Raw genomic sequence first — 27,372 nt, forward strand, 5'->3', positions numbered from 1 at the left:
TTTGTGGCTTCCGTTTTAAAATATAATTACAAAGAAACCGAAATCGATCAGATAAAATTCGTGACTCTTTTAAGACATCAATATTACACGATGATGAAAGAAATAAACGTTGAATAGCTTCATGCCATAAATGAACATTTGAAGAGTCAAGTAAAAATGTCACAATTTTAACAGATTTTTTCCATATAATATTGTAAAAATCACTGTCGCTAATGAGTAGTGGTGTATGTAACATGGCATCCCTGATTTGTCTTGGCATTCTGGAAAAATCAACTGATAATCGAATTTTATCAAAAATTTTATTTGAACTGACAAGCATCTTTAAAACAGAGAAAGAGGTAACTATTGTGTTTGATAATGAGTGTGATATGGGTTGATTTGTTATTCTTTTTTCATTTATCATAGTATTAAGAAGTTCGATAAAAACTGGAAATTGGTTGCTTATTTTACTGGCTTCTTCTGCTTGGATGTATTTTTTTATCTTAGAACATTGCTGATTTAATTTCTTCTTAGACATCTAAATTTCTAGCTGGAAAACGTTTAAATAAAATCTTGATTAAGATTCATCGAAAATAAGAATTAAAAATGTAAGTAGTTGTGATAAATATGATATAATTCGTAGAATATAAGAGCAAGTAATGAATTTTTTTTTTTTATATATCAAATATAATCATATAATATGATCATTCTCAATAACCAGAAATATTAATAATTCTGATTGGCTTAATGGAGATACCTAATCCTTTTGATAGCTGCGTTTATGATCAAAAAATATTTATAAAGAATTCATTATTTCTCAAAAAAATTTTAATTATAGTTGATATATTATTATTTTTTTCTAATTTTAAAATCGAAAGTCTCCGTAGTCTAATGGTTAGAATAGGAGTTTAACACGCTCTTGACGGCAGTTCGATCCTGCCCGGAGACAATTTTTTTCTTTTATTTAAGATGAGTTTAAACGGTCTCATAAAAAGGTTCTTGGTTTACTAATTCATTTACGATACTTACTCCAAAATGTACCTATGTTTTTTCTAAATATTTATGCAACACATAGTTTCTTTTTTAACTTTTATACAATTTTTATGTTGCAAGATATTAATCAAGAAAAATAATGGCGTTCTTATTGGAATTATTTGAGATTCAGCTGCTCTTATTTTGATCATTGTAGTGCTAAATGGCTAAAAAGTTTTTTATAAGATGGATCTGGAATAAAAATTTCAATATCAATTCAAATCAAAACACAAACCCAATAAACTTTAAGGGGAAAAAAAGTAAAAATTAGATTTAAAAATATATCACCGTAAAATATTTTTATTCCATTAAAATCTTTAAATTTATATATTTGGTTGAACAAAATGTTCTTCAAAATTACCAGCAAATGGATCCTCATTAATATTTTCCATTATAGTTTTATATCGGAAGTAATTACATCAGTTTCTTGATTTTGACTTTCTTCAAAAGTTTCATTTTGTTTTTTATTTCGAATACGAATGAATAATACAATTAAAAGTACGATAATAATAATAACAACAACAACTACGCATATAACTATAATTAATGTTGTGTTTGAATCATTTGTTGGTTCATTGTTTTGTATGAAATTGGAATAATAGCTATAATACGTCGTATATGCAATCATTGTATATTCATAAAAGATAAATATTGTTGGAACATATGAATATGTGGAATTAATATACGTAAATGCTAATGTATTTGTAATAGTAATTTGATATGTTTCTGTTTGTGTTACAGAAAATGAATATGTTAATGTATATGTGTTAGATAAAGTTGTATAAATTGGTGATGTTTCTGTTTGCTTAGTAACATAATTTGATTTAGTAAATGTATTTGATTGTGAATAAGTATCTGATTGTGCATAAGTATCTGATTGTGAATATGTATTCGTGGATGGAAATGTGCGTTCAATAAGAAATGATATCGATGGATTATTCTCATCTGATTTAAATGTATATGAACCTTTTGTTCCTAAAACTTGAAGTGTTTGATTCTTTTCGCCCCATTGATTTATTGTCCATATCTTTGGTTTAATTTCATCCTCAATTAATAATGTTCCTGTAAATTCAATATATTGTGCTTGAACTGGCGAATTACCCCAAAATCCTCCTTCATCAGTTCTTCCTGTTGATGTTCGATCAGAATTCCATTTTTGTTCCGAGTTTTTAATCTTTCCTGCAATAACTAATAATATCTTTGTTGATTCTGTTAAGTTCTTATCGTCTAATGTTACAATTCCAACTGATCCAGTTTCTTTCATTTCTTCATTTAATTTAATATTCAATTTTATTATTTCTAAATCAGAAATTATTGACATTTCGTTATTTCCTATTGACCCTGTTAATGTTTTATATTTCGATGTATTAACTTTAAATAAAGGTTTTTCATTAGGAAAACATCTTTCATTTTTCCAAATAAATTCTTCTGTTATAAAACATCCTTCATTCGATATATTAATTTCACCTCCATTAAAATTATATTCGATTTTACCTGAATTAGTATCACCAATTTCTAATTCAATTTTAGCTGGATAACCAACTTCAATTGGTGAATTTTCTATAATAACATCAAAAATATCTTCAGTTTTTCCATTAATGTTTTCAACTTCATTTTTAGGGATTTTAATATTAAGTGTTTCTTTCGAAATTGAAACATAACCTTTACGAAATGCTAATGTAAAGAATGGCGCAATAGAAAAGTCAAGTGGATTACTTGTCATTTCGAAGAAATGTCGAATAAATCCTTTCGTTGTTTCACTAAAACCATTTTGATCATATACATATTGATATACTGCATCACAATCATAAAATGCTGTTAATGGACCTAATATGAAATATTTTTCATGTAAATATTCACTCGGAAATGGATAATTATATTCGGAGATTGTATAAGGTTTATTTGCACCTTTATATTGTAATATTTCACTCATTGTTCCATATGTTTCTGAATTTAACATAGGCGTATTATCAAGCCAATAATTACTCATGTTATAATATTGACCTTCATCAAAATATGGTCCATCCCAATAACGATGAATATCAATGATATCTGAATTTTCATATTCTCGTGTATAGGATAAAAATGTACCATAAGTACATTGTGAATCAACTATTAATATTTCATTAAATCCTAAAACATTCTTGATATAATTCGTGATGTTTCGTTGCGTATTTTCTTCTGTATCTCGAATAAAGATTCGATAATCTGATTGTGATGGTTTTACCCAATTTTTTCGTGGAATTCCAATCGATTCAAATGAATCATTATCAAATTGAATTTTATTTGCTTCTGTTCCCTTATATATTTTGATATTTCGAAATGTATAAGTTCCAATAAAAGGATAACAAATTATTTTGAAATAAATATTATTCGGTGTTTCAACATTTGATATCGTCGAAATTGGTACATTATATTTTTGTATATCTTTTGTTAATTTAATTTCAATATTACCATAATTGAATAATGTATATGGTTCTCCTTGTTGTTGGAAATTAAAAGAAACTATCATTTCTTCTGATTCATTTTCTGGATTTCCTGATGCTTCTAATTCGATCGTATATTCAGTAAGTGGTTCAATAAAATCATTGATATACATAAATTGAATTTGATTATCCCATTCATATTCGGGTATTTCTTTGACTTCAATAGTATGTGTATCTGTTGCTGAATTATATGTACTTATTGTATTATCATCTCTTTGATATTGATGTGTACAATTTTGAATAAGATTAATACTTCGATCAATATATAAACTATTCCATGTTTCATTAAGTAATAAAAATGATTCATTATAACGAGTACGAAGCCATCGGTGCCATTGTGAAAGAAGTTCCGTTTCAAATACCGTATCTGATAATGCATCAATATAATCATCTTCAATCAGATCAAACATCGAATTTTCATTACTAAGTTCAATGTTTAATATCATCGGATCTTCACCAATATAATATCCCGTATAATTATTATATGATTTAAGAAGATCACGTGCATAATCAAGTTGATATTGAATAAGTGAAGGATAAAATCGATCAAGTGGTTTACCATGTGAAAATATATCTAAAAGTGATTTTAATTCAGGTTCTGGATAATCTCGACTAACATGAAGATTAATATTAGCATATATCCCATTCTCACAAAGACAATAAAGAAAATAATGAAGTTTGTCTAATTGTGTTTCACTTAGTTTAGATTCTTCATTTGATTCCCATATATCACTATTATCCATATGATGAAAACGAACAAGATTAATCCCAAGTTGCGCCATGCGTTTGGCAATTAATGGTGATTTTGACTTGTCTGGAAACGCTGATTCATATCCAATATTTACACCAAAAAATCGAATCCTTTCACCGTTGGGCTTCGTAAAATGTCCATTTTGAATTGTAATTTTTTGATCTGCTTTTTCATTAAGATAAGAAAGATCAATTGATGAGTTATTTGAAAAATTGATAAACTCATTTACAAATGGAAACCATAAATTCCCTTCATCGTCTGATTCGAGAGAATATGCATTTAAAATGAAGAATTGGAGAAACATACGATCACAAAAATTCTGGTCGATCTGGGTCGTACTGAATAATTGAATTGTCACCTAACAACTTTTTAAGGTAAGTTAAAATTTTTTGTATGGGATCCAATTGAATGATGTTTATTTTAGGAACGTTATGGAATTTAAAAAACTTCTGCAGAAGCTTCCTTTCAATTATTTCGCATATTAAAGAGGACATTCATGAGCACTACCATTCCTCGATCGTTTTTTTATTTTTACGATAGGAGACTTTGAAAAAAAAATTTCATCGAAACCCACAAAAAGTGACATTATAACGATCACCCATCTTCAAAAAGTTGCGCAAAAAACCGATTTTATCAACTTGCAATTTTCGACCGTTTATTTAATTGAGCTCCCTTTCTAAAAGCAATTTAACAATTTCTGTATGACCTTTTGAAGATACATACACAAGTGCCATATTAAATATTTAAAATAATTATCAAATATTATTTTGAAATATCAAATTATTAAGAAACATTTTAAATAAATCAAATAAATATCTTTTGCATGAATATTAATTCCTTTTTGCTTTAAAATGTATGAAACAAGTTCAATATTCCCTGAAAATGAAGCAAAAACTAAAATATCTTCTGGAATTTGATTGTTTTTAAGGAAATATTTTACAAGAAAATGTTTCCAATTTTTGCTGTTTCATTCATGATAATTTCATTAATTTTCATTCCTTCTTTTTCCAAATATGTAAAAATTTCATAATTAAAATATGAACCACATTTTTCTCCTAATTCGTCTAATTGATTAATATCTTCAATTTTATTTTCACAAAGATATTTAAAGATATCATTTCGATGAAACATAATTGCTGATTTATATGCATCTTCAAATGATGAATGATTTTGTTCACATATATGAATGATTTCTTCATTTCCACCTGCAATTGCATATTTACCTGTATCTTCTACATTTGCACCATTCATAAGTAAATATTTAAAACATTTAACTGAAGAAAAAAATACTGCATAATCAATTAATGTAACATCCCGATAATTAATAAATGAACATCTTTTATAAAGTGATGGTTTAATTTTCTGATTAAAATCGAATTCATTTTGTGATGATATTTTTTGATGTTTTTCGATTTCATCATTTCGAATTCTTTTCGCAATTTCATTCGGATTATTTCCTTCTTTAATTAATTTCTTATGAACTTCAATTTGAACCAAAATCATTCTTTATAGTTCTTCATAAACGATATTTTCTTGATCATATAAATATTTATATCTATCTAATTTATCTTGATTAATATGAACAAAAACATCAAATAATAAAATCTTTGTGAAAAGAAATTTGCTTTACATGAAAAGATGCGGAAGGAGCTCATCAAACAACAATAACATTCAGTTTTATAATGATATCTTATCGCATGCGTAATTTATTCAATAAATTTTATAGCAAATAATTTTGAAAATTTGTAAATAGAATTTTTATATGCAAAATATTTTTATGAGAACAACTATGGTTAATATTAACTCTACAATTTCAATACGGAATTAAACTACGTACCATCGAAACATAATGAGCTATTGGCTGCTACTTTATAATTTTTTTTCCATTTTTTGAAATTTTTAAATGTTTTAAAAAGATGATAGATTTGCATATACTTAATGCAAACTATGATAAAATCATAAAAATTCGAAAATTATAAAAACTTTATTTATTATATGTTTATTATATATACAATAAAAATAGTGATTTTCATATAAACGTGTTTTTTCAAAATATTGAGAAAATGGATCTTTTTCAATAAGAGATAAAATAAAAACATTATTAGTGGTGATATTGTATTGACTACATTTACATTTTAATGATATTTTTTTTAAATTAAACTTGATATTTGTCACTGAAAAGATCCTTATTCATTATTACAAAAATGCATTTCTTCATTAATAACATATAATTTCAAATTTAAAGATACAAAAAAAAAATATTGAAAATTTTCAATGAATAATCTTTAAGCTTTTTAAAAATAATTGAGTAAAATCTGATCGTTTTCACGACAATCATTAATACTGTAAACTATTCAAAAAATTCTATGTAAATTTGTTCGGCCATATTTTGATTGTATTTTCTATGCTTATTTGTTTGGCTATTTTTTTTGAATGCATTTGAAAAAAATTCCAAAATTGCTTCATTTTAATTTATGTTCGGTTTATTTGGAGATCCTTTCTTTGGATACAGTCCATTCCATCGTTTTGGATTAAGTAGTCATGATTTCCACATATTAAATCAACTCCAAGATTTATTTGAAGATTCTTCTGATGATGAAGAGTCAACCGAAGAGAAACCAAAATCTAAATCCAGTGATAAAGAAGAGAAATCAAATGGAAACAATTCCAAATCATATCAAAAATTTTCACAAATTCGAAGTTCATATTTTAATGGCCCAAGTCTTATTGAGGAAACTAGAGAACGTACTTGTGATGGCTCAACAGGATCAGTCAAGGAAACGACCACAAGAAGGATTGGCGATAAATGGTGCACTATTGAAGAAGAAACAAATAAAAATGGAGAAAAAGTAACACGGGAAAAGTGGCACAATGTTGCTGAAAACGAAGTTGAAAAGTTTAAATCGAAATGGGAAAAGCATCGTGGTCAATTTGGGTTTGAACATTTGAGTCTTACTGGACCAAATGATAATAAGAAAGAAGAAAAAGATCAAGATCAATAAAAAAGCAATAAATATAATAAATAATTAAATGTTTAAAAATTTTATTTAAAAAATTTAAAATTGTGCTTATTTTCATGTCAATCTTTTACCATGTTAAAAAAGTGAGTTCAAAAAAATGATTTTCCACAATTGGGGTGCCCTCGATTTGAACTGTAATTGTCTTCCACTTTTGATAAGTTTCACATTACAAAAATATAAGAAAAAGTTATATTTGTAATTCTATCGGTTTTTTGTTCAAGCAATAAAATAACCGCCTTTCTGACTTTGTTAACTCTATAATGCCTGTACTCTTGTGTTTTATTACCATTGCTTTCAGCACAATTCCAGATGATAGTGAAATAACCTATCTTGGCACATATCATCTCCTCAACACAGGTGACAAGAATGGAATTGATGGCGAAGACATTAACGTCAAACCTGCATGGTTGAAAGGTTATACAGGCAAAGGAACCAAAATATCCATTTATGACATGGGATCACTATATACTCATGAAGATCTCATCGACAATTTTGATTTTAATCAAACGTGGAACATTCACACACAAACAAGAGAACCAATATCCTTTGATAATACTCATGGCACATGCACTTCAGCACTTGCTTCTGCATCCAACAATGGGAAAGGTAGTGTTGGTGTTGCCTATGATTCAAAATGGTCCATGATTGTCGACATGGAAAACATTTCCACAGGTATAAAGAACCTCACTGCCATCCTAGAGCTCTATGGGCTGACTACATATGACATCCGTTCCATGTCACTCGCAATGCTTGGTATCAAAAAGAACGGAAACGATTATATGGTACCATTTATTGACTTTGACGAAGTCTCCACTTTCTTTGATGATTCCACTCACAAGCGCAACGGCCTTGGCCAACTTTTCTTCCATGCAGCCGGTAATCTTGGGCATGTTGGGGAAGATGCGAACATTGATTTCTTAGGCGGGGTTCGCCAAGTTATGCATATGGGAGCATCTTCCCGCCGCGGCCAACCAATTGGCTATTCTGAGATTGGCTGCATCTTTGCGAACACTCCATCAAGCGGCAGCGAGGTCACAATGAATCCCTTTCGGTATGATCCCTCCATTTACACTGCTAGTTGTAAAGATAAAAATTCGTATGGCGATTTCGGTGGAACATCAGCAGCAGCACCGATTGCGTCAGGTATTGCTGCATTAGTTCTTGAAGCGAATCCTAATCTTACGTGGCGTGATGTCCAATATATATTAGCACTCACAGCAACAATTAATGATCCGAAGCATCCGATGTGGCTTAAAAACGCTGCCGGATACAATTATCATTATACGCAAGGATTCGGAAGACTTGATGCTGCACTTGCGACACATGTTGCTTCGAATTGGACAAATGTTGCTCCTGAAGTACATGTAACATCGAAAAGCGTCAATAATGAATATAATATTCCAAAAGTATTTGATGATTTTGCTGAAATCGAACTTGAAGTTCCTTCAGGTGTCCAATTCACAGAGTTTATCAGCTTCAAGTTTGGAATAACTCGAAAAACATTAGCGAATTACCATTTCATTCTTACATCGCCACAAGGAACAAAATACAAATTATTGTTCCCGGCGCCTGTGTTTAAGGCAAAGCCAGATATTGCATTCTATCCAAGTGACCACATGCGAATTGGATGTCGTGCTTTCTTCGGTGAGAATCCAACTGGAATTTGGAAGCTGAAGTTTAAGACCGAGTCATATTATGTCGGCGATAAGTTATTACATCCACGAATCGAAGTTTGGGGTAATGCTGAAAAGCCTAATCTCCCTTTAATCGAGCGTAGAAAGGCAGCAGAAGATACATTTGTTAAGTATCCAGAGAGCTCAACACGAGCCGAGGAAGCAATCACTGTCGAAAACGCTGTTTGCGGTGAAACAATGAAAATTTCACTCGCTCTAAATGAATCACGTGGAGAAATTAATGAAAAAAATCCAATTCCAATTGTTTTATTCGATGGTACAAAGACATTTAATCTCGCAACATTGACCTCTAACCCTTATTCAATGCCTGCTCCTTGCGTGTTTGCTGATAACTCAAGTTATACTTTGATTGCTCATATTCATGATGCTGATACTTCTATTGTTGATTATGTATCGACAAAAGTGACATTCAGGAACGTTAAGGAGCCAAACGTTCTCCTCAAACCGAAACCGTACGATGTGGTGAACGTTAACGACGGTTTGGACTTGTTATGGACAAATAATTATACGAAACTTAAGTACGGATTATATAACGAAAAGGTTTCTGTTGACGTGATTGATATTGAAACAAATGAAATTATCTCAAGCCAAAATTTCTTGGTTGGACCTGATTCCGGTGGATTACATGTTCCATTAGAAAAGGAATGTTTGAAGTGCGTTGTAACTATTACACCAGTGTATGAAGCTGAAGAAAATGCGTGCGCTTCGTTTATTGCGCCATTTAGTGCTGTGAACCAATCGAAAGCACCTGGAAAGTTCCCACTGAACTTAAACGTAAATGGAAAATGCGGTGTGCCAAATGGAATTGTAGTTGATGAAAATACATCAAAGAAATGGGTGATCCCTGTTGTTGTGGTCGTTGTTGTTTTAGTATGTGTTGTGGTTGTTGTTACTATAGTGTGCTTATGCAAAAAGAAAAATTCAAACAAAAGAGAAATATTGAGCAAAGAAATCGATTTAGTATAGTAAAAAATATAGTTATGTGATGTTGAAGATCTTTGATTTATTTAATGAGTTTGTAAATAATTTATAAATTTGTGGAAATTAAGAGTTGTTAAAAGGAATTAATTTATAATTATGCATAATCTTGAAATACAGAAATAGAACAGACCATAGTTGGTAAGCGCGACGTTTGCTATGGATTTATTTGTTTAATAAGTAGTTTGCCATGATAATGATAATATTTTTTTATAAGTTGAATAAGGTTTATAGGATTAAATTTGTTGTTTGTTGTTTGGTTTTGAGAATTCGATTAAAATTTGTGTGGATGAATTAAAATTTATATTGGGATTACTTCCGTGAATAAAAGTAGATTCTCACTTGCTAAAACACTTACCAGAATGGTTTCCACCGTAATCACAAAATGTTGTTTCAAAATAAAATTGCATTTTTTTTCTTCCTTTTAAAAACATAACAAAAATTAATATTCCATGTGATTTTAGATTACCTTTTTAGAGTGGATTTTTGCGGTCATAACCATTTTTCGGGCAAACTCTTGGAAATGTCCATTCAGAAATTTTGTAATTACTTTTTCTAGCTTGCACACTTAAAATATCCAAAAACATTTCAATCAAAACTACTTTGTCTATATAGATTTAAACTTATAAAATATATTTGCACATATGTAAAAATTTATATTATCATTGGTTTTCAGAAATGAGGAAAAATAAATTGTGCAATTTTCTCAAATATTTTCAATTTAGAGAAAAGGTGAATTAATTGTAAAATTACATACTAACGAGTATTTCCGTACAATAGTACTTAAAGTTGTTTCTAAAAATTTAAAGATGAATTTTATATTAGAGATATTTTTTTAATCAATTTGTATAATTCTAATTTTATTATATTTTAAAAAAAATTTCTAATAGCTATTAGATTGATTTCGAAATCGAATTTGAATGAAAGCACGAGTAAAAATCATTCAAATTGCTCTTATCGTTACCATAAACAGTTAACATGGATATATTTAATTAAATAATATAATCTAGAAACATCAAGATTTTAGTAACTTAATATAATAAAATGAAACATTTTTCAATATTCCGAGGGAATTTTTATAGGAGAAAAGAAAAGATTAAAAAATTTAATGATTAAAACAGTATTTTCCCAGGAAAAAGTTGTCACCATATCGAAAATTATGTAACAAATTTGTTACATGATTAATGAGTTCGAAAAATTCTGATTTCATTCAAAAGAAAAATAGAAAGGAATAAAGTGCATAAATTCGAGACACTTTTCAAATATAAATAACGTATTTTTCGAGGCAAGCATTCGGTCAGCGTTTATTCGGGGCCACCCCGGCAGAGTTTTTTAAAATTAATATGTCTTATCAAATGACCAATGTTTTTTCGTCCGTAAACTATTCAATTTTTACAGAAAATGTTTATAGTTGTCAGTTGATATTTTCACTTCATTTTTCATTTGTATTCAACATGATCCTATTGCTTTTCATTCATTCATTAAGTTCCTCATTTGATACTGGCACAGGTATTTTTAATTTGGATAGTTATGATACCACTGATAATCAGTATCATAATGATCCAAATTTGAGATCTCAGGTAACTACTTTAGTCATTTAAAGTGGAGTCACAACAATTAAGGGAAATTCTTTTGAAAATTGGGGATGTACAAGTGTTGAAATAGAAGAAGGAGTCACAACAATTTCAGAATATGCCTTAATGAATTGCAAATCACTTCAAACCATTTATATCCCTAATGGCTTAACACAAATTGACTTTAAGGCTTTTTTTGGTTGCATAAGTCAAACATCTTTCTCTGTGAGTCCTGATAATCAATATCTGACAGTTAATGATGGAGTACTTTATAATAAGAACTTAGAAACATTATATAGTTATCCAAAAGGTAAAACAGACGCATCATTTACAATTCCTTCATCTGTAACAGGTTTACAAATCTATTCATTTTATAAATGCACTGACTTAGGGAATGTGATAATGACTGATTCTATTGCTTTTGGTTCTTATGTTTTTGCTTTCAGCACAGCATTGAAAAGTGTATCTTTTTCAAGTTCTTTATTCTCTATTTCTGAAGGCTTGTTCTAAGGATGCATATCACTTCAATCGATAAATATTCCAAAATGTAGAACAATCATGAACAATGTTTTTCTTGATTGTACAGGCTGAGAAACAGCAGTTATTGTATGTGATTATTACATTTACCAAGGTTCATTTACACGTTGTTCAAGTTTGAAAACAGTTACACTTCCAGATAGTTTAACTACAATAGGAGCAAGTGCATTTCTAGAATGTTCATCATTAGAAACAGTTGAGATTGGATCATATGTTAAGGAAATTGGAAATGATGCATTTAGTGGATGCACGAATCTTAAATGCATATATTATAATGGTTAAGCTGAACCAAGTAAAATGGGAACTAATGTTTTTGCAGGTGTTACTGCTGATTATGTTATAGTAATAGTTACATATACAGGTTCAACATTTGGAGGATTAAGCACTCTTATAGGCACATTTGAGGATTGTATACCAGCAACGCCATCAGAGTCTCCAACAGAATACCCATCACCAACAGACTCAGCAACAGAATCAACAGAAAATAATGGAAGCAAAACATATGTAATGTCCGCTGTATTAATGATCGTAATGAGAGATTTCTGTGAAAATTTATGGTATATGGCAAATGATTAATAATACTCAAGCAATATTTGATGAAAATTTCATTATGCGAAAGAGAAACAACAAAAAAATGAAATTGGAAATTATTTAAATTATTTTCTACAGCACTTATTTTTGGCATCTTCAAAAGGCCATACAGAAATAGTTAAATTACTTCATCATGTCGAAATTGTTAAATTAATTCGTGAAAAATCGCCAAGTAAATGTACGTTTTGTAAATTTACATGAAAAGGTGTCGGTCTTTAAAAAACATAAAGATGATTTCAAAGTATAAACTGGTTGTAAAAAACATCGATTCCTTTGCATAAAAATAAGTTACAAATATGATATTTCAGTAAGAAATAAGATTTTGGCGAACTCTGAAAAAAAAAATAAATCAACCCAGATGCTACTGATTTTTTACCAATCGGAGAAAACACAGAAGAAACATGTTTCATTTAATCCGTGTGAGTATGCTTTAATTAGTTTCAGTTGAGGCTATTATAGTTGTTGATTCTACAAGTACTTGTTCTATTGAATTGGTAAATTCACATGACTGTTAAATTTTGAATGCTACTGATTTTTTACAACCACATTTTTTTGAATGCATGAACCGTTTTTTATGGTTTTCCCACAACAAAAGTCCCAACTTTTCACTTCACAAACATGCTCTTGAAACGAAAAAACATAAAAAAAACGACTTATTTAATTGAAATTTAAATGTGTCGTATTTAGATTGGAACATTCAAATTTCAATGCAAAATTGTGAGCATAAAAGTCATTTGTTTTTATGGGAAATCGTGTCAGCAGAATTACTTTCAAAAAAGATAAGCTTACAAGAAAAATGGTTGATGATTTATAGAAATCAACCCATTTTACAGCAGATGAAATCAGAATTTTTTATTCGAAATTTAAAGACCTTATAAAAGAATATAAGCATAATCCTGGAATCAAAATGAACAGCTTTAAAGATATTTTTGGCATCTCAAGTAGGGAATTAGCTGAACTTACCTTTTCGGGATTTGATCTTAATGGTGACGGTGTTATTGATTTTAATGAATTTATTCATGGATTTTCATCAATTTGCGAAAGAGCACCTCAAGTGGAAAGATTGAAATTTGGTTTCAATATGTTTGATCTTGACAAAGATGGTTTTATAAAAACAAGTGATCTCAAAGAAATCATGCAACTCATCGCAAGTCAAAAAATGTCGTACCTTCCTTCTGATCAAATCGAAGTTTTGGTTGAAACAGCAATCCAAAACTTTGATCCTGATCAGAAAGGAACTATTGATTTCGATACATTTAAAATTAATGTTTCAAAGTATACATTTTTATCTAATATCGGTAGTGTTGATTTAAATAAATACTTATCAAATGATCCAAAGAAGTAACTTCAGTTTTGGAAAAATTATTTTATTATTGAATAAAAATATTTTCCATTGGAATTTGTTCTTTTTTAAAATGATAGTAAGAGTGTTTAAATATATAATAAACAAATTAAATCTTTTACTCAATTTTTAAAAATATTACAAATAAAAGCTGAATGAAATTGTAAGAAAACACATTTTTTTTTAGTAGAAGACGTGATAAAATATATAATGCGAAAGGGTAAATAAGTATTAAACTAAATTTAAAAAGTGTTTAAGAAGAAAGTATGATCAAGCATGCAGTTTGATATTCGACAAAACCAACACTTGATCTTAATGCAGGGAGATACATTTCATTAGACAAATCAGATAAATTTGAAAATTTCAACTTTATCGAAATTAATTTCTTTTGTGATAGGTATATAAAAAATATTCTAAAAATTTGGTTGATGGAACAGCGATTAGTTATATAAGTGCAAATTGTTGGAATGTTATAAATTCATATATCGTTACCTCAAAGAACTCAATCAGTTCTGAATCTTCCAATGAATCGAACCAGCTGTCTAATTTTCAAAGATAGTTAAAAATAGCTTTTACAATACAATAAGCACAAACTTAAATGTAGTAAAATGAACCATGTAACAGTGTATTTAGATCCAACGATTAAGAACAAGATATTTTCATTGCAAAGACATTCGAAAGAAAGTGGACTGGATTCAGCTAGGCCTTTGGCAGGAATTGGATTTTATTGGAAACATTTGTATCGTTCACTTAAACGTCTTCTATGTAGAATTATGTCTGCTGCATTCGAGACAAATTTTGGCTGCCCTAGCCAAAAACAGTCAATCCAGATCAACATGCATCCAACACTTGGGAAAAACGAGGCATGGTATTTCAGGGATGATACAAATTGTGTAAATGGTCCTTTCGAACCTCAAACACTCCAACTTTGGGAAAAATGCGGCTTAATTTCTATGGATACACCCGTTTTTGAATCAACAACAAGTCAGCCGATCCTTCTTTCAGAGTTAATTTCAAACAAAAATTTACCTGATATAAAGCTAAAAGAAGGAGAACAATGGACTGTATTTTCTGAATCAAAAATGCCTTTTAGTGCTCTTAAAAATCGTCTAAATAAATGTTTATCATCACGACATCAAGTAACCGATCTCAAGTTTTTCAATATTGTAACACCAGCTCAATCTGCATTAAATAATAGGTGTGTAGAGTTTGAAGAATTTTTAGAACAAATGGGTGAAATTCCAAAAGAAATCAAAGATTTAAATCTTAATAAGTTTGCTGAGCCTTTTGCATACTGGACATACAAAACAATTTTAGCGTTTAACAAAGATGTTACGTATCAAGAGATAAAACAATTGATCATTGAAACAGATCCATCAAAATCTAAACAATTTATTTTTTCGAAAATCCCACAGGAAAAGGACGCGCTGAAGGTATTTAATACGTACAATCAATGGAGGATATTTATTCCAGTATTCGAAGAAGATCAGAAATAATTTGAAATCTAATATAATTAATTGTAAATATTTAATAAACAAAAAAGCTTAAATATCATGTTGTAACTGAAAAAAGAAAGATATTTTTTGTTTATGAAGATTATTTTCAAAAATAAAAATTTTTACATATATTCCAAACAAACAAAATAAAAACTGATCAAATATGGTCCTCAAACTGGGTTTGCAGGAAGTTTGCTAATTTTGTTTTCACTTCATTTGCTATATTTTCTGGGAAGATTTCACGAGCTTTAGCAGCAACATGATCATAGAGAATATCGGGTGTTATGTTATCTATTCCAATATCTGTAATTAACTGATGACAGATTTGTTTGATTTGTTCTTTCCATTCTTGAATTTCTGAACTTTGATTTAAATAAGCACGTATTCTTTTTGACTCGCCTCTACTTTCTAGAGCTGCTTCAACTTCTGCTCTGACTTCGGAATCTGGAACATTTTCCCATTTAATGCTGGTCATAACAAACTGTCACTTTTATGTAAACAAAAAAATTCATGAAAGAAGTTTTTAGTAAAAGACAATGATTTATGCATGTATCATGCCATTTTTTTTGATGTGTGTTAGGAATTGATATATTTATTCTAAAAAGAGAAAAAAATTGATATATAAATAAATTTTTCATTTTTTAGAATTTAAAATTGCTTTTAACGAAGTACATTAACATTAGGCATTAATAGCTTCTATTATATAGGAATTTAGTCTTTGTAAAAATGATATAAAAAAGAAATTTTTATATTTTTAGATGATGGTGATTAAATGTAAAGTATTCAATTCGACGCTTGTCATATCCAAATGTTCAAGACAATGACAGAAGAACACAAAACATTACAACAACAAAAAAGGCAACAGATGAAAGAACTTGAAAATCGAATTGTCAATGAATCAATCCCCACTCTTAGTGATGCAATTTTTTCAGAATTAAATGAAGGATCTACTAAAATTGTAGAAAACCAAAAAGAAATTGATCAAAGATGCAGAGCAGTTAAAGCAGAATGGCAGAATTTCAATAATGAATTAGGAAAATGGGCACAATTGATAGATAACCTTGACCGAGAAATCAAACAGATTGGAGATGTTCGTTCCTGGTCTCAACAAATACAAACAGAGGTTGAAGCTATTATTCAGCAACTTTCTAATAAGAATCAATCTTGAAATAAATTTCTTTAATAATTAATTATTTGCGTTTTCAAGAAATTGAGTTTTTTCTTTACATAGGTTCAATGTAGGGGTAATTTTTTATTGATCTATCAAATATTGTAAAGATTTACTTATTTTATTATTTTCCATTTTAGCATCATATCTTTTTATTGTAATTTTATAATCTTTCAATAATCATTATAAAATACACAAATACATTTATAACATTTTATCATCAATGAATATTGTATCTTATCTTTTTCGTTCAATATGTTTGCAATGTATTAAGCTCTATATCAAACGAATCACCCCAATAATTTGTGTGATTTTTGAATTCTTCGTAACAATCAGCCGGTATACGGTATAGCAATTAACTCTCAAGATAATTCCCTACTACAATGCCATCATTATTTTAGAAGCATGAGGATTTATTTAAATTGATTTTTCCACTTGGATTAAAAATGTATAATCATGATATGTATCTGCTTTTATCTTTCATTGTAATTGCATTATCGTTTTCGATATAAGAAACTCGTGTTTTAACAAATTCATGTACATCTTTCGTTTATGAAACATTTAATAGAGCTTGTACCCATTCAAAATTTTCAATTTCTGGAATGATGTAGATGTATTTGTTAAATTAAACCATTAATTGTTAAGATATGGATTTTCTTCTTGAGCTTTAATATATTTGCTCCTAAGTATAAAAAATAAACAAGAAAAGTATAGGAAAACAATGATGAAAAGTATAATTGGAAATGATGAAGCTCTTCTTGTTTTCTTGATTAAATCTGAAAACTGTTTTGGATATTCCATCTTCTGGAGAATCATATGGTGGTAGAACTGTATTTAAACCAATTCATATTTTATTTCTTCATCATTATAAATGAAGTTGTTTCATATAATAAATTCATTTTCCATATGGAAAATGTCGGCGCATCAAATAATACAATTCCTTCTATGTTTCCAAAGGACAAATAAATAATTTCAAAATAGAATGTAATTGGTTTGAATGTGTTGAATGTTTAAATTGGTGAAACAGTTTACAATAAATTCATTCTATAGTTATATAGAAAATATATTTTCTATAAGGTAACCTTCTTTTGAATCATTCTGCCACTAAAAAAAAAAAAAAAAAAAAAAACGAAAATTTCTTAAAAAAATCTTAGTAGTGAAATAATAAAATTTTCTAGTTAGGCTACAAATTTTTTTAAATCTTATAAGTGTTATGACAAAAATATAATAAATTTTCCATATTTATTTGATTCAAATATGATATTATGATCACTATTAGAAAATCACAATTAGAGAACACCAAAAAAACACTTTTTCATGTGTAAATACACAATATTTTCAATGAGTTTATTGAATTTATTTTTCTGAAACTTTTCTTAAACATCACTTTGATAATATATTTTAATAAAGAGTGGAATCCTGTAAGATGTCCAATGACAATTCGATTAGAAATGCTGTCCTCTATATTTAAAAAACACTAAATTCATCATAGTCTTTATTTTTGACATTTTACTTAACCTTTATAAAACTTTTGAAAAAGTCGAATCTTTCTGAGTTTATATTAGATGTAAATTGAAATTGAAACGAAATATATTTTGCCGGATCAAACCAAACAAAGCTCACAGAAAACATCCAAACAAATAATGTTTTTACTTTTTTTAATATACAAATCATATGGAAACATACAAAAGACATACAATATTGGCACTGAGCAAGTTCTTCTTGCTGGTTCGTTAAGGAGTTATCATCGTCCAATTCCATATCACTATTATGATAATGATGTTTTTTGCATGCCACAAGGAATTGAAGGAGAAAAAAAAACTATTGGAGAAATAATTACTGGAGAAAGTATTCATTCAACTCCATATACATTTAAATTAGGAGAAAGGAAATATTTTACTACAGTTTGTACCAAGAAATATGATGAAAAACAAATTTCTTATCTTACAAAGCTTATTGATGATGGGTATTACTTCAATTTTATGTTTGATAATCTTTCATGCTCAACAAATTCAGATAATCACAAATTGATTCCAGGTGTCAGTATTGGTTTTTCCATAAATGGGAAACATTACATCAATTCTGATCTTAGTTTTCTTATTCATTTATCATCATTGACAGGTGAAACCACAATCAATGGTTTTGATGTTATATCCGCCAAGCCAACAATGAAATCCAATACACCAGTTGCTCTTGAAGACGGTGAAGAAATCAGTTACTCTTATTCTATTCTTTTTGACGATTCTATTCCATCAACAGATACAATCAGAAATCAGAGATTCATTAAAAAAGAAATTTCACCAAAACTATGTTACCAAACACTTCTTTCAGTTATTCTTTCTATAGCTATACCTATTCTTATGGTCTCTTGGGTCACTTATACTGAGAATTCTGAAGTTGATACTGATTTCGATGAATACGAAGGATTCGAGTGGAAGCTTATTCATGGTGATGTCTTTCGTTCGCCCAACAATTCTGCGCGTCTCACGACCTTCTTTGGGTGGGGAATTCAGATATTTTTCTCGATAATATTAACCATTATCCAAATCGTCTTACACATTGCTGGCACTCAATTCAGTTCGGTTCTTACGGCGTTTATGAATTCTTTTGTTCTTTCGGCCTTTTTTGCTGGATTTATTTCATCAAAGATGTTCAAGACAATTGGCACCACTGGGTGGAAATCTGTTATACTGAAATCTTCTTTTGGCCTTAGTGGTATTGTTACGCTTATCTTTTTCGCCTTTTCTCTTCGCATGAAAACACTTTCATCATCTGTATCGTTCCCGGTTTCGACGGTTATTATCTACTTTTTCACTGATTCACTTTTCTATTTTATTGGTTCGTTACTTGGTCTTAAATCGAAGCCATTTGAACTTTCGCAAAAAGTAAATCAATTACCACGTCAAATTCCACCATCCAATACTATTTTTAAGCGAAATATAATTATCATTATTGGATCTGCATTTGTATTTTCACTTATATACATCGACGTATCTGTTTTCTTCGAGATCGTATGGAACTACCAAAGCATTTCCATTACAGGTCTTTGCGTTGTTCTCGGAATCATTCTTTGTATTTTGCAATCAATTGATTTGGGAATTATGTTGACATTTTTCTTGCTCTCCAAGGAAGACTACAGATGGTGGTGGCCTTCATTTGCATCTGGAGCTTCTGTTGGAATATATTTTATGTTATACGCAATTGTGTATTGTATCAAAAGTTATGTTCCATTAGATAGCAACTCACTAATGATATACATAGGAATAAACGCCATTTACGCAGGAGCATTGGCATTGGTATGCGGCGCTTTCTCGTTCATTGGATCTTTCTTCTTCATAAAAAGAATATATAATTCCTTAAAAATGGAATAAAACGAAATATTGTACAGATACAGCAGAAATCAATAAACTTATTAAAGAAATTCAATGTTAGAAATTGTTTATTATCATTATATTTATTGGGCGAATATTAGCTCGTTATTCATGTCTTCAAAAAAATGGTGTCAACTGTGCAAAGAATAATGTTTTTATTATTTCTGGATCTCACGAATTTTTTTCATATCAGTTACTATAGGAATAGATATATAATAACACATTTGTTAGGGCACAACTTATGTTATACACAAAAAAGGATGTTTTAGATAAGGATTTTGGAAGAGTTTATTTGTTTGTTTGTTTTCTTATATTTATATTTTCCAAAATTGAACGCATTAACCGTCTCGATAAGACCGATAGAATGACTAAACTGATGTTCGAAAATGGTGACTACTTTTGATCGTTTTTAACAGAAATACCATTCAAAAAGTTGGATTTGGTGTCACCCAACCACCAGATTTTATTGGTGAGGTTAAGTCAAAAAACCATCGGATTTTATGTGAAAAATGATCGTTTCCGCTTGCAACAGAAACGTTAATTCAATGCATGTGAAGCGTTTTTTAACCAGAAACAGAAAATGATCGATTTGTGGGTTTCTTCTGCTGAAAATCTACCAAGCGCTGATCCTAATGGCCTTTCTGACCCATACACAAACGTACAGTCCAAGGCATTCGGAGTTGAATATTTGTTAACAAAAACAGAAATCAAATTCAAAACATTGGATCCAGTATGGGATGGCGACTATTCCAAACCATTACGCATTCCATTTGTTTGTGTCGATGATCTGGATTTAGAAATATATGATTATGACCGTTTTTCCAGTGACGATTATCTTGGAACTGTTAACTCATTTTTCAAAGTTGAAAATAATGATAAAGAACTTAAGCTTCCCGTTAGTGTAAAGAAAGGAACCAAAGGCCCTCCAAGCATAACTATTAAGTATCGTCTTCCAACCCAAAACTTTCCATCAGATCAAAACATCAAAAAATATAATGTTATATATGCTTACCTTACATATTCATCCCCAGTGGCCTCTTCCAAAGGAGTTAGTCCAGTTCAACTTTCTGTATTCAATTATGAAAATTCAGAATTTTGCGTTAAACTTATGCCTTTATCAAACAGCAAACAGCCATTTTTCTACCCTTCAGAAAACGCAGCACATTATGGTCCCACAGGCTATACAAATGTTTACAAGTTTGTTCTTAAGAATATGAAAAAAGCAAATGAAATTTTTGTATTTACGGCCAAATCTTCTGAGTACGAAGGCGATGTATCCCTTCATTTTGTAGCCGCAAATGAGACCAAGAAGAAAAATATGATTATATTCGATTACCAAAATTCCTTTAAGATCATGAAATCATGCACAATTAGCATAACAAAGGACACTACCTCTACATTTCCTGTAAACATGGAACTAAAGAAGGGTGTTATATCATATGTTGATGCAAATGTTTTGAGTTCTCCAAATGATAACATTGAAGAGCTTTTCAAAAACATAGGTCATTCCATTGATGAAAACAAACCATTTTGGCGTCGTCTTACCCTATATCATGGCACAACAGTTTCGTTATCTTCAGCTGTTGATTTCCATCATGTTCAATTTCCGACTTCTATTGCTGTTGGCCTTGGGTGGGATACTGTCACTGATCTTGATGGTTCATGTATCATCTACAAGAAGTTAGATGATGGCAAATTCAAAGACATTGCCAAATGTTGTTATTCGAGCTTGAAAGTTTTGAAAGGCATTGTAAGGCACTCTGGTGATAACCTGACTGGTAAAGGCGATGGCGATGACGAAGTTATCACCATAAAACTTCAAGAACTTCCAGAAGAAGCAAAACTGTTGGCAATAACCGTCACATCGTTTGGGGGTGTCCCGTTTAACCGCATTTCTGGCGGTTTTCTGAGGATAATGGATGCAAGAACTCATTTCGAATTAATGTATTTGCCATTATCAAATCAACAGCAAAAAACGGGTTTAATATTTGCATTTTTGATAAAGGGAGATGATAATGTATGGGATTTGGTCCCATGTTTAAGATATGTCGATGCAAAAACTCCACCAATTGTTAATGAGAAAGTGTTGGAACTGATTAATAATCAAGAACAATTTGAGGAATTAATGAACTTCCAAAATCAATAAGTAAATAATTTTATTTTTTTGAATAATATGTGAACAAGAAATAGAAACTTCGTTCCTTTAAATAATGATAATATTGTCAATGAAATGAAGAAATCAAATTCATTTTTTTATTATTATAATTGTTAAGTATATTGTACTCCACTAAAAATATTTTCTCAATGATAATTTTTTGATATAATTATTTATTGCAATAAATAATAATATTAAAATGAACTCTACAATTAAAAATCATATGTATACAAGGAAATTATTTGATCTCAACTCAGTTATAAAGATTTTTAAATCTGAAAATTTTAAAAACAGAATGATGTTATGTAAATAAAATTCTTTTTATTATATACATTTTTACTTATTTTGGTTGAGATATCTTTGAGTAATTTTAACAACTTTAGAATACTGTTTAGAAGTTGCAACTTGTATAAGTTCTTAATGAAATATAGGGGGTTTAAAAAGTCCTGACCCCACCCCCTTTTTTCGACATCTACTTGATCCATAAAAATGAACTTTATATAAATAAAAACTACAATGAATGAACTCGATGTGTATTTTGTTGTTATTTAAAAATTTTGTACACTTGTTGAATTATAAGTGATTGAATTTTTTCTCCCGACTCAAAAACGCCACTTTTTCCACCACAAAATTTAATGGAAAAGTCGGAGCTCAAAATTGTTGTTAAATATTATCTTCTACAAGGAATGGGATATCGGTCAATTTACAAAGAAATAAATACTGCTCTTCCTGAAACTGATATATCACTTTCAAGCGTTAAACGATGGTGTAAAAAATTTTCTTCAGGTGACCTAAGTTGCAATAATTTACCAAGGAGCGGAAGGCCTACAATTAATGTAGCGGATCAAATTCGAGAAATGCTTGAAGAACAACCATTCTTATCAGCAAAATATATTGCATCAGTTCTAGATCATTTTCCTACTGCTATTAAATCAGTTTTAATTAACGACCTTGGTTTAAAAAAGTATCGAAGAAGGTGGATCCCCCATATGCTATCGGAAGACGATAAGGAAAAAAGGGTTGAGTATCCCAAAGAAATTTTAAAGATATTAATCAAAGCTAGAGAAAACTTTTTTAATACAATTATGACTGGTGACGAGTCGTGGTTCTTTTATGAATATGAACATAAAAAAATGTATGCAGAATCACGTGATATGGTGCCACCGATAGTCTCTAAGAAAATTCTATCCAAAAAAAAAATGTTCACAATTTTCTTCAATGGGACGAAAATGCTTTGCATTGATGCATTACCATCTAATTACAAATTTAATCAGCAATATTTTATTAATTATATAATACCACAATTTCACGAAAATGTTGATCATGACAAAAAACAACCACCTTTAAAAAATATAAAGATTCATATGGATAACTCCCCTATACATAATGGATCACTTGTTGCTAAAAAATTAAAAGAAGAAAAAATTAATAGAATTCCTCACCCACCTCATTCACCAGATCTAAGTCCATGTGATTTTTGGATTCTTGGAATGGCAAAGGAAAACCTAAAGGGTGTGGAGATAAATTCAGAAGAAGATTTAGAAAATGAAATTATACGCATATTCGACGGTGTCACTTTTGAAGAGCTTCAAATGGTGTTTGAAGCATGGATAAAAAGACTTGAATGGGTGATTAAGAATCATGGAGAGTACTACCATAAATAAAAGTTAATTAAAAAAATATATATTTTTTATTCATCGAAAAAAGGGGGTGGGGTCAGAACTTTTTGGACCCCCTATAGTATATTTGAATTCCTTAAAAAGAATTGAAAATTAAGATGAATATACACTATTATAAAATAAGCAAAAAAGCATTTTTTAATTTGACATTATTTTTTTAACTTGATGGGCGTCAAGAAGTAATTTAACTATTTCTGTGTAATCTTCTTCTGATGCACAAATTAGTGCAGTTTTAAGAAAATAAAATAATTTCCAAATATTAAAATAAAATATCATATAATTAAAATTAATTTTAAATTAGACTAACGAATATTTTTGACATTAATATCAATTCTTTTTTGCTCTAGAAGAAGTTTTACTATTGCTGGATAACCATTTGAAGATGCATACATAAGTGCTGTGTTAAGATAACATAATGAATTCCAACAATATTTTTGAAACATTAAACTGATGTTAAAAACTTCAAAGCCAATTGAGTTTAAAAATATAAATGTTTTGAAGTTACTATGTTTTAGGGAGATAATTCCTAAATCTGATAAATCTTTAATTATGTTGTTTTTGTTTTCATAAAGATATTTAAATATATCATTTTTATGGAAAATAATCGCAGTTTCACATGAATCATCAAATGTTGAATGATTTTGTTCACATAAATGAATAATTTCTTCATTTCCGCCTGCAATTGCATATTTACCTGCATTTTCTACTTTTGCACCATTCATAAGTAAATATTTAAAACATTTAACTGATCCAAAAAATGCTGCATAATCAATTAATGTAACATTTTCTTCATTAATAAAAGAATATCTTTCATAAAGTGATGGTTCGATTATTTGATTGTAATCAAAATTTGTTTGTGATGATATTTCTTGAAGTTTTTCGATTTCATCTTTTCGAATTATTTGCGCTATTTCATTCGGATTATGTCCTTCTTTAACATATTTCTTATGAAGTTCCCAATCATTTTTTGAAAGTTCTTCAAAGATCAGAAAAAATTGTTCATAAAATTTATATTTACATTTCTGAATCTCTTCTTTTGTATAATAATTTGCAAAATATAATGATTTCTTTTCTTCAATGAAATCTGGTTGAATGAGTTCATGTTCAATCATTTTTGAAAGTAAATAACATGATTCTTGTGATTTTAACTTAACTAAATAGCTCTTAAAAACATAAAATATTGGATAACTATGAATATTTTTTTCTTTTACTTCAATATGTTTTAAAAAATTTAAGTATATTATTATTTTATATTTTTGTGATATAAATGCACTATAAATTAATATACTAATTAGATAATTAAATGAATAAGGAAAATTATTGTCAAAAAATACAAATGCAGATTGAGATGATGATTGAATATTAGCCTCCGTTAATTTAAAAATAATATTTTCAAGTGTTTGTAGTGGATCTGTGTTCTTTTTTGAATATGATTTTCTTAAGTTAACCATAGGTAATCTTTGGCCCTTGTTTGTTGCTATTTTAGGTTTTAATATGGGTGCTTTTTGATGAGTATTCGAAGGAAATCTGTTAATTGGAGATTTTTTCATACAAAAGTGTCATTTTTTGTATAAAATATGAAAATTCAGAACATCAATTTGAAACAAAAAATTACTCAAACATTCTGCTTATTTTTAGAAAATACAAGAGTAACTCCCAAAAACGCATAAAAGTTAATTTTTATTTTTCCATTATTTGTTTGTATTTCGTTGGAGAGATAAATGCACTCCACATTTCTCCACATATCACTGCTGATTGAATTGCTAATACTAACACCAAACCGATCCCTAGTATTGATAATATCTGCATTTTCAACCATGATAATAATGGTTTGGTCCAATGCAAGTATTTTTTGATTGTTTTTATTTTGATTTAAAATTATAGCACTCTCTGAATTATTATTCTCGCTTTTTGGTATATGAATTGTAATTTTGAATTGCTCACTTTCATCATTATCGGTAAGTTTGTTGTTAATGCCTCTTTGTTTGGTGCAAGGTATCTATTTCAATATTCTTAAATATCTTTTTTTTTTATGTAATTGGAATAATTTGTGAGATTTGTTTTCATACAACTAGAACATACAGAATCATTATAAGTTTCTTTGTGAAGCTTGAAACTTATGACGAAAATGATTTGCTTACACAAAATAATACAACAAAAAACTAATGAAATAATTTAATGGTTTACTTATATCTTAACACAAAATTGAATGTAAAAATACACAAAGTCTTCATGAAAACTGTAAAAATGAAAGGCTTAACAACACTTTAATAATAAACTATTGAATTAAAAGAAGCCGTTAATTCAAATATCGCTAAATATTTATGAATCATTTGAATCAAAAAAATAATCTTATTTTATTATTAAAAGACATCGAGTCAATTGTCTTTGACTTAAATGAAGATAATATTGAGCCAAAAGTTGAAAGTATTATGAATTTATTTGATATTAATTTACCATATTCATATAATTTGATCATTTCACGTTTAATATATAGATCTTTTATAGTTCAAAAGAAAGATATCAGAATATATTTATTATTCATAAATGCAATCAAGTCAAAAGAAGAATCAATTCAAGAAAATTATGATATAATTGAAGTTTTTACACATTTTCTTCTTCAATTAAATTCGCAAGAATCCTTTTATTTTTTAGAAAACATGATTGAAGAAAAATACATTTCTTCTAACGTAATTCAATCAAAAAATACATTATATTTTGCCCATTATTTTACTGAATCTAAAATCAATCAATTGAATATTTTTGAAACACCAGTTTTAAATTTCTTTAAAAATATTGAAGATCTTAAAAAAGACAACTGGAAACTACACAAACAACTTATTAAAGAAGGTATTAATCCTATATCTATCATTAAAGCAATTCGTAACGATGATATTGATAAACTTCAAGAAATATCATCACAAGATGATTTCGATTATAATCAAATTATTGAACCATCAATTTATGAATCGTTTTCTTTTATTAATGATAGTGATGTTTCATTAATTCATTATGCAGCATTTTTCGGATCGATTAAATGTTTTAAATATTTGCTTATGAATGGTTCCAAATTAAATAATGTAAATAAATACGCAGTAGCAGGTGGGAATATAGAGATAATTCATTTATGTGAACAAAATAATTGTAATTTTAAACAAGTTCATGAAATTGCTTTAGAATTTCATAGGAATAATCTCTTTGATTATTTTTATAAGAAAAAAGTGATTAAAGCTAAAGAACTTACTCAATTAGAAATTAAATGTATTAAAAATGATAATTATTCTTTGTTTGTTTCATTATTAGAAAAGAAAAAGTCAAAATTTGATTTAAATATTGTTAATGAAACAGCAACAACAGGTAATATTTTTCTCATGAAATATTTCATGTATGATTATAAACTTCCAAAAAATATTTTAGCTTGTGCATCAGAATCAGGAAATTTAGAGTTAATGAAATTACTTCTTGAACAAAAAGGAATTGATATTAACTATGGAAGCATTTGATTTAATATTTTCGAAT

At 28.8% G+C, this 27,372-nt stretch overlaps 7 protein-coding genes across 7 annotated transcripts; 6 read left to right on the top strand and 1 right to left on the bottom strand.

The window, feature by feature from the left end:
- Positions 1–1,402: 1,402 nt before the first annotated feature.
- On the bottom strand, positions 1,403–4,279 carry GO595_009607 (cellulase family glycosylhydrolase; the record flags this gene model as incomplete). The annotated part of the gene is made up of 1 exon (XM_067923311.1): positions 1,403–4,279. One exon carries the CDS (start codon positions 4,277–4,279, stop codon positions 1,403–1,405), a length of 2,877 nt encoding a protein of 958 aa, XP_067770228.1.
- Positions 4,280–6,722: 2,443 nt separating this feature from the next.
- GO595_009608 (cysteine protease) lies at positions 6,723–7,250 on the top strand (the record flags this gene model as incomplete). Its single annotated transcript, XM_067923313.1, has 1 exon — positions 6,723–7,250. One exon carries the CDS (start codon positions 6,723–6,725, stop codon positions 7,248–7,250), a length of 528 nt encoding a protein of 175 aa, XP_067770229.1.
- A 278-nt stretch (positions 7,251–7,528) lies between these two features.
- Positions 7,529–9,928, top strand: GO595_009609 (Clan SB, family S8, subtilisin-like serine peptidase; the record flags this gene model as incomplete). Its single annotated transcript, XM_067923314.1, has 1 exon — positions 7,529–9,928. One exon carries the CDS (start codon positions 7,529–7,531, stop codon positions 9,926–9,928), a length of 2,400 nt encoding a protein of 799 aa, XP_067770230.1.
- A 2,420-nt stretch (positions 9,929–12,348) lies between these two features.
- Positions 12,349–12,627, top strand: GO595_009610 (uncharacterized protein; the record flags this gene model as incomplete). The annotated part of the gene is made up of 1 exon (XM_067923315.1): positions 12,349–12,627. The coding sequence occupies one exon, from the start codon at positions 12,349–12,351 to the stop codon at positions 12,625–12,627; it is 279 nt and encodes a 92-aa protein (XP_067770231.1).
- Positions 12,628–16,288: 3,661 nt separating this feature from the next.
- On the top strand, positions 16,289–16,648 carry GO595_009611 (biogenesis of lysosome-related organelles complex 1 subunit 1; the record flags this gene model as incomplete). Its single annotated transcript, XM_067923316.1, has 1 exon — positions 16,289–16,648. The coding sequence occupies one exon, from the start codon at positions 16,289–16,291 to the stop codon at positions 16,646–16,648; it is 360 nt and encodes a 119-aa protein (XP_067770232.1).
- Positions 16,649–18,630: 1,982 nt separating this feature from the next.
- On the top strand, positions 18,631–20,019 carry GO595_009612 (Transmembrane 9 superfamily member 9; the record flags this gene model as incomplete). Its single annotated transcript, XM_067923317.1, has 1 exon — positions 18,631–20,019. The coding sequence occupies one exon, from the start codon at positions 18,631–18,633 to the stop codon at positions 20,017–20,019; it is 1,389 nt and encodes a 462-aa protein (XP_067770233.1).
- A 580-nt stretch (positions 20,020–20,599) lies between these two features.
- GO595_009613 (stress-induced protein) lies at positions 20,600–22,165 on the top strand (the record flags this gene model as incomplete). Its single annotated transcript, XM_067923318.1, has 1 exon — positions 20,600–22,165. One exon carries the CDS (start codon positions 20,600–20,602, stop codon positions 22,163–22,165), a length of 1,566 nt encoding a protein of 521 aa, XP_067770234.1.
- Between the last annotated feature and the right edge of the window lie 5,207 nt (positions 22,166–27,372).

The sequence above is a fragment of the Histomonas meleagridis genome (genome assembly GCF_020186115.1).
Source record: "Histomonas meleagridis strain 2922-C6/04-10x chromosome Unknown contig_91, whole genome shotgun sequence".
Lineage (NCBI taxonomy): Eukaryota > Parabasalia > Tritrichomonadida > Dientamoebidae > Histomonas > Histomonas meleagridis.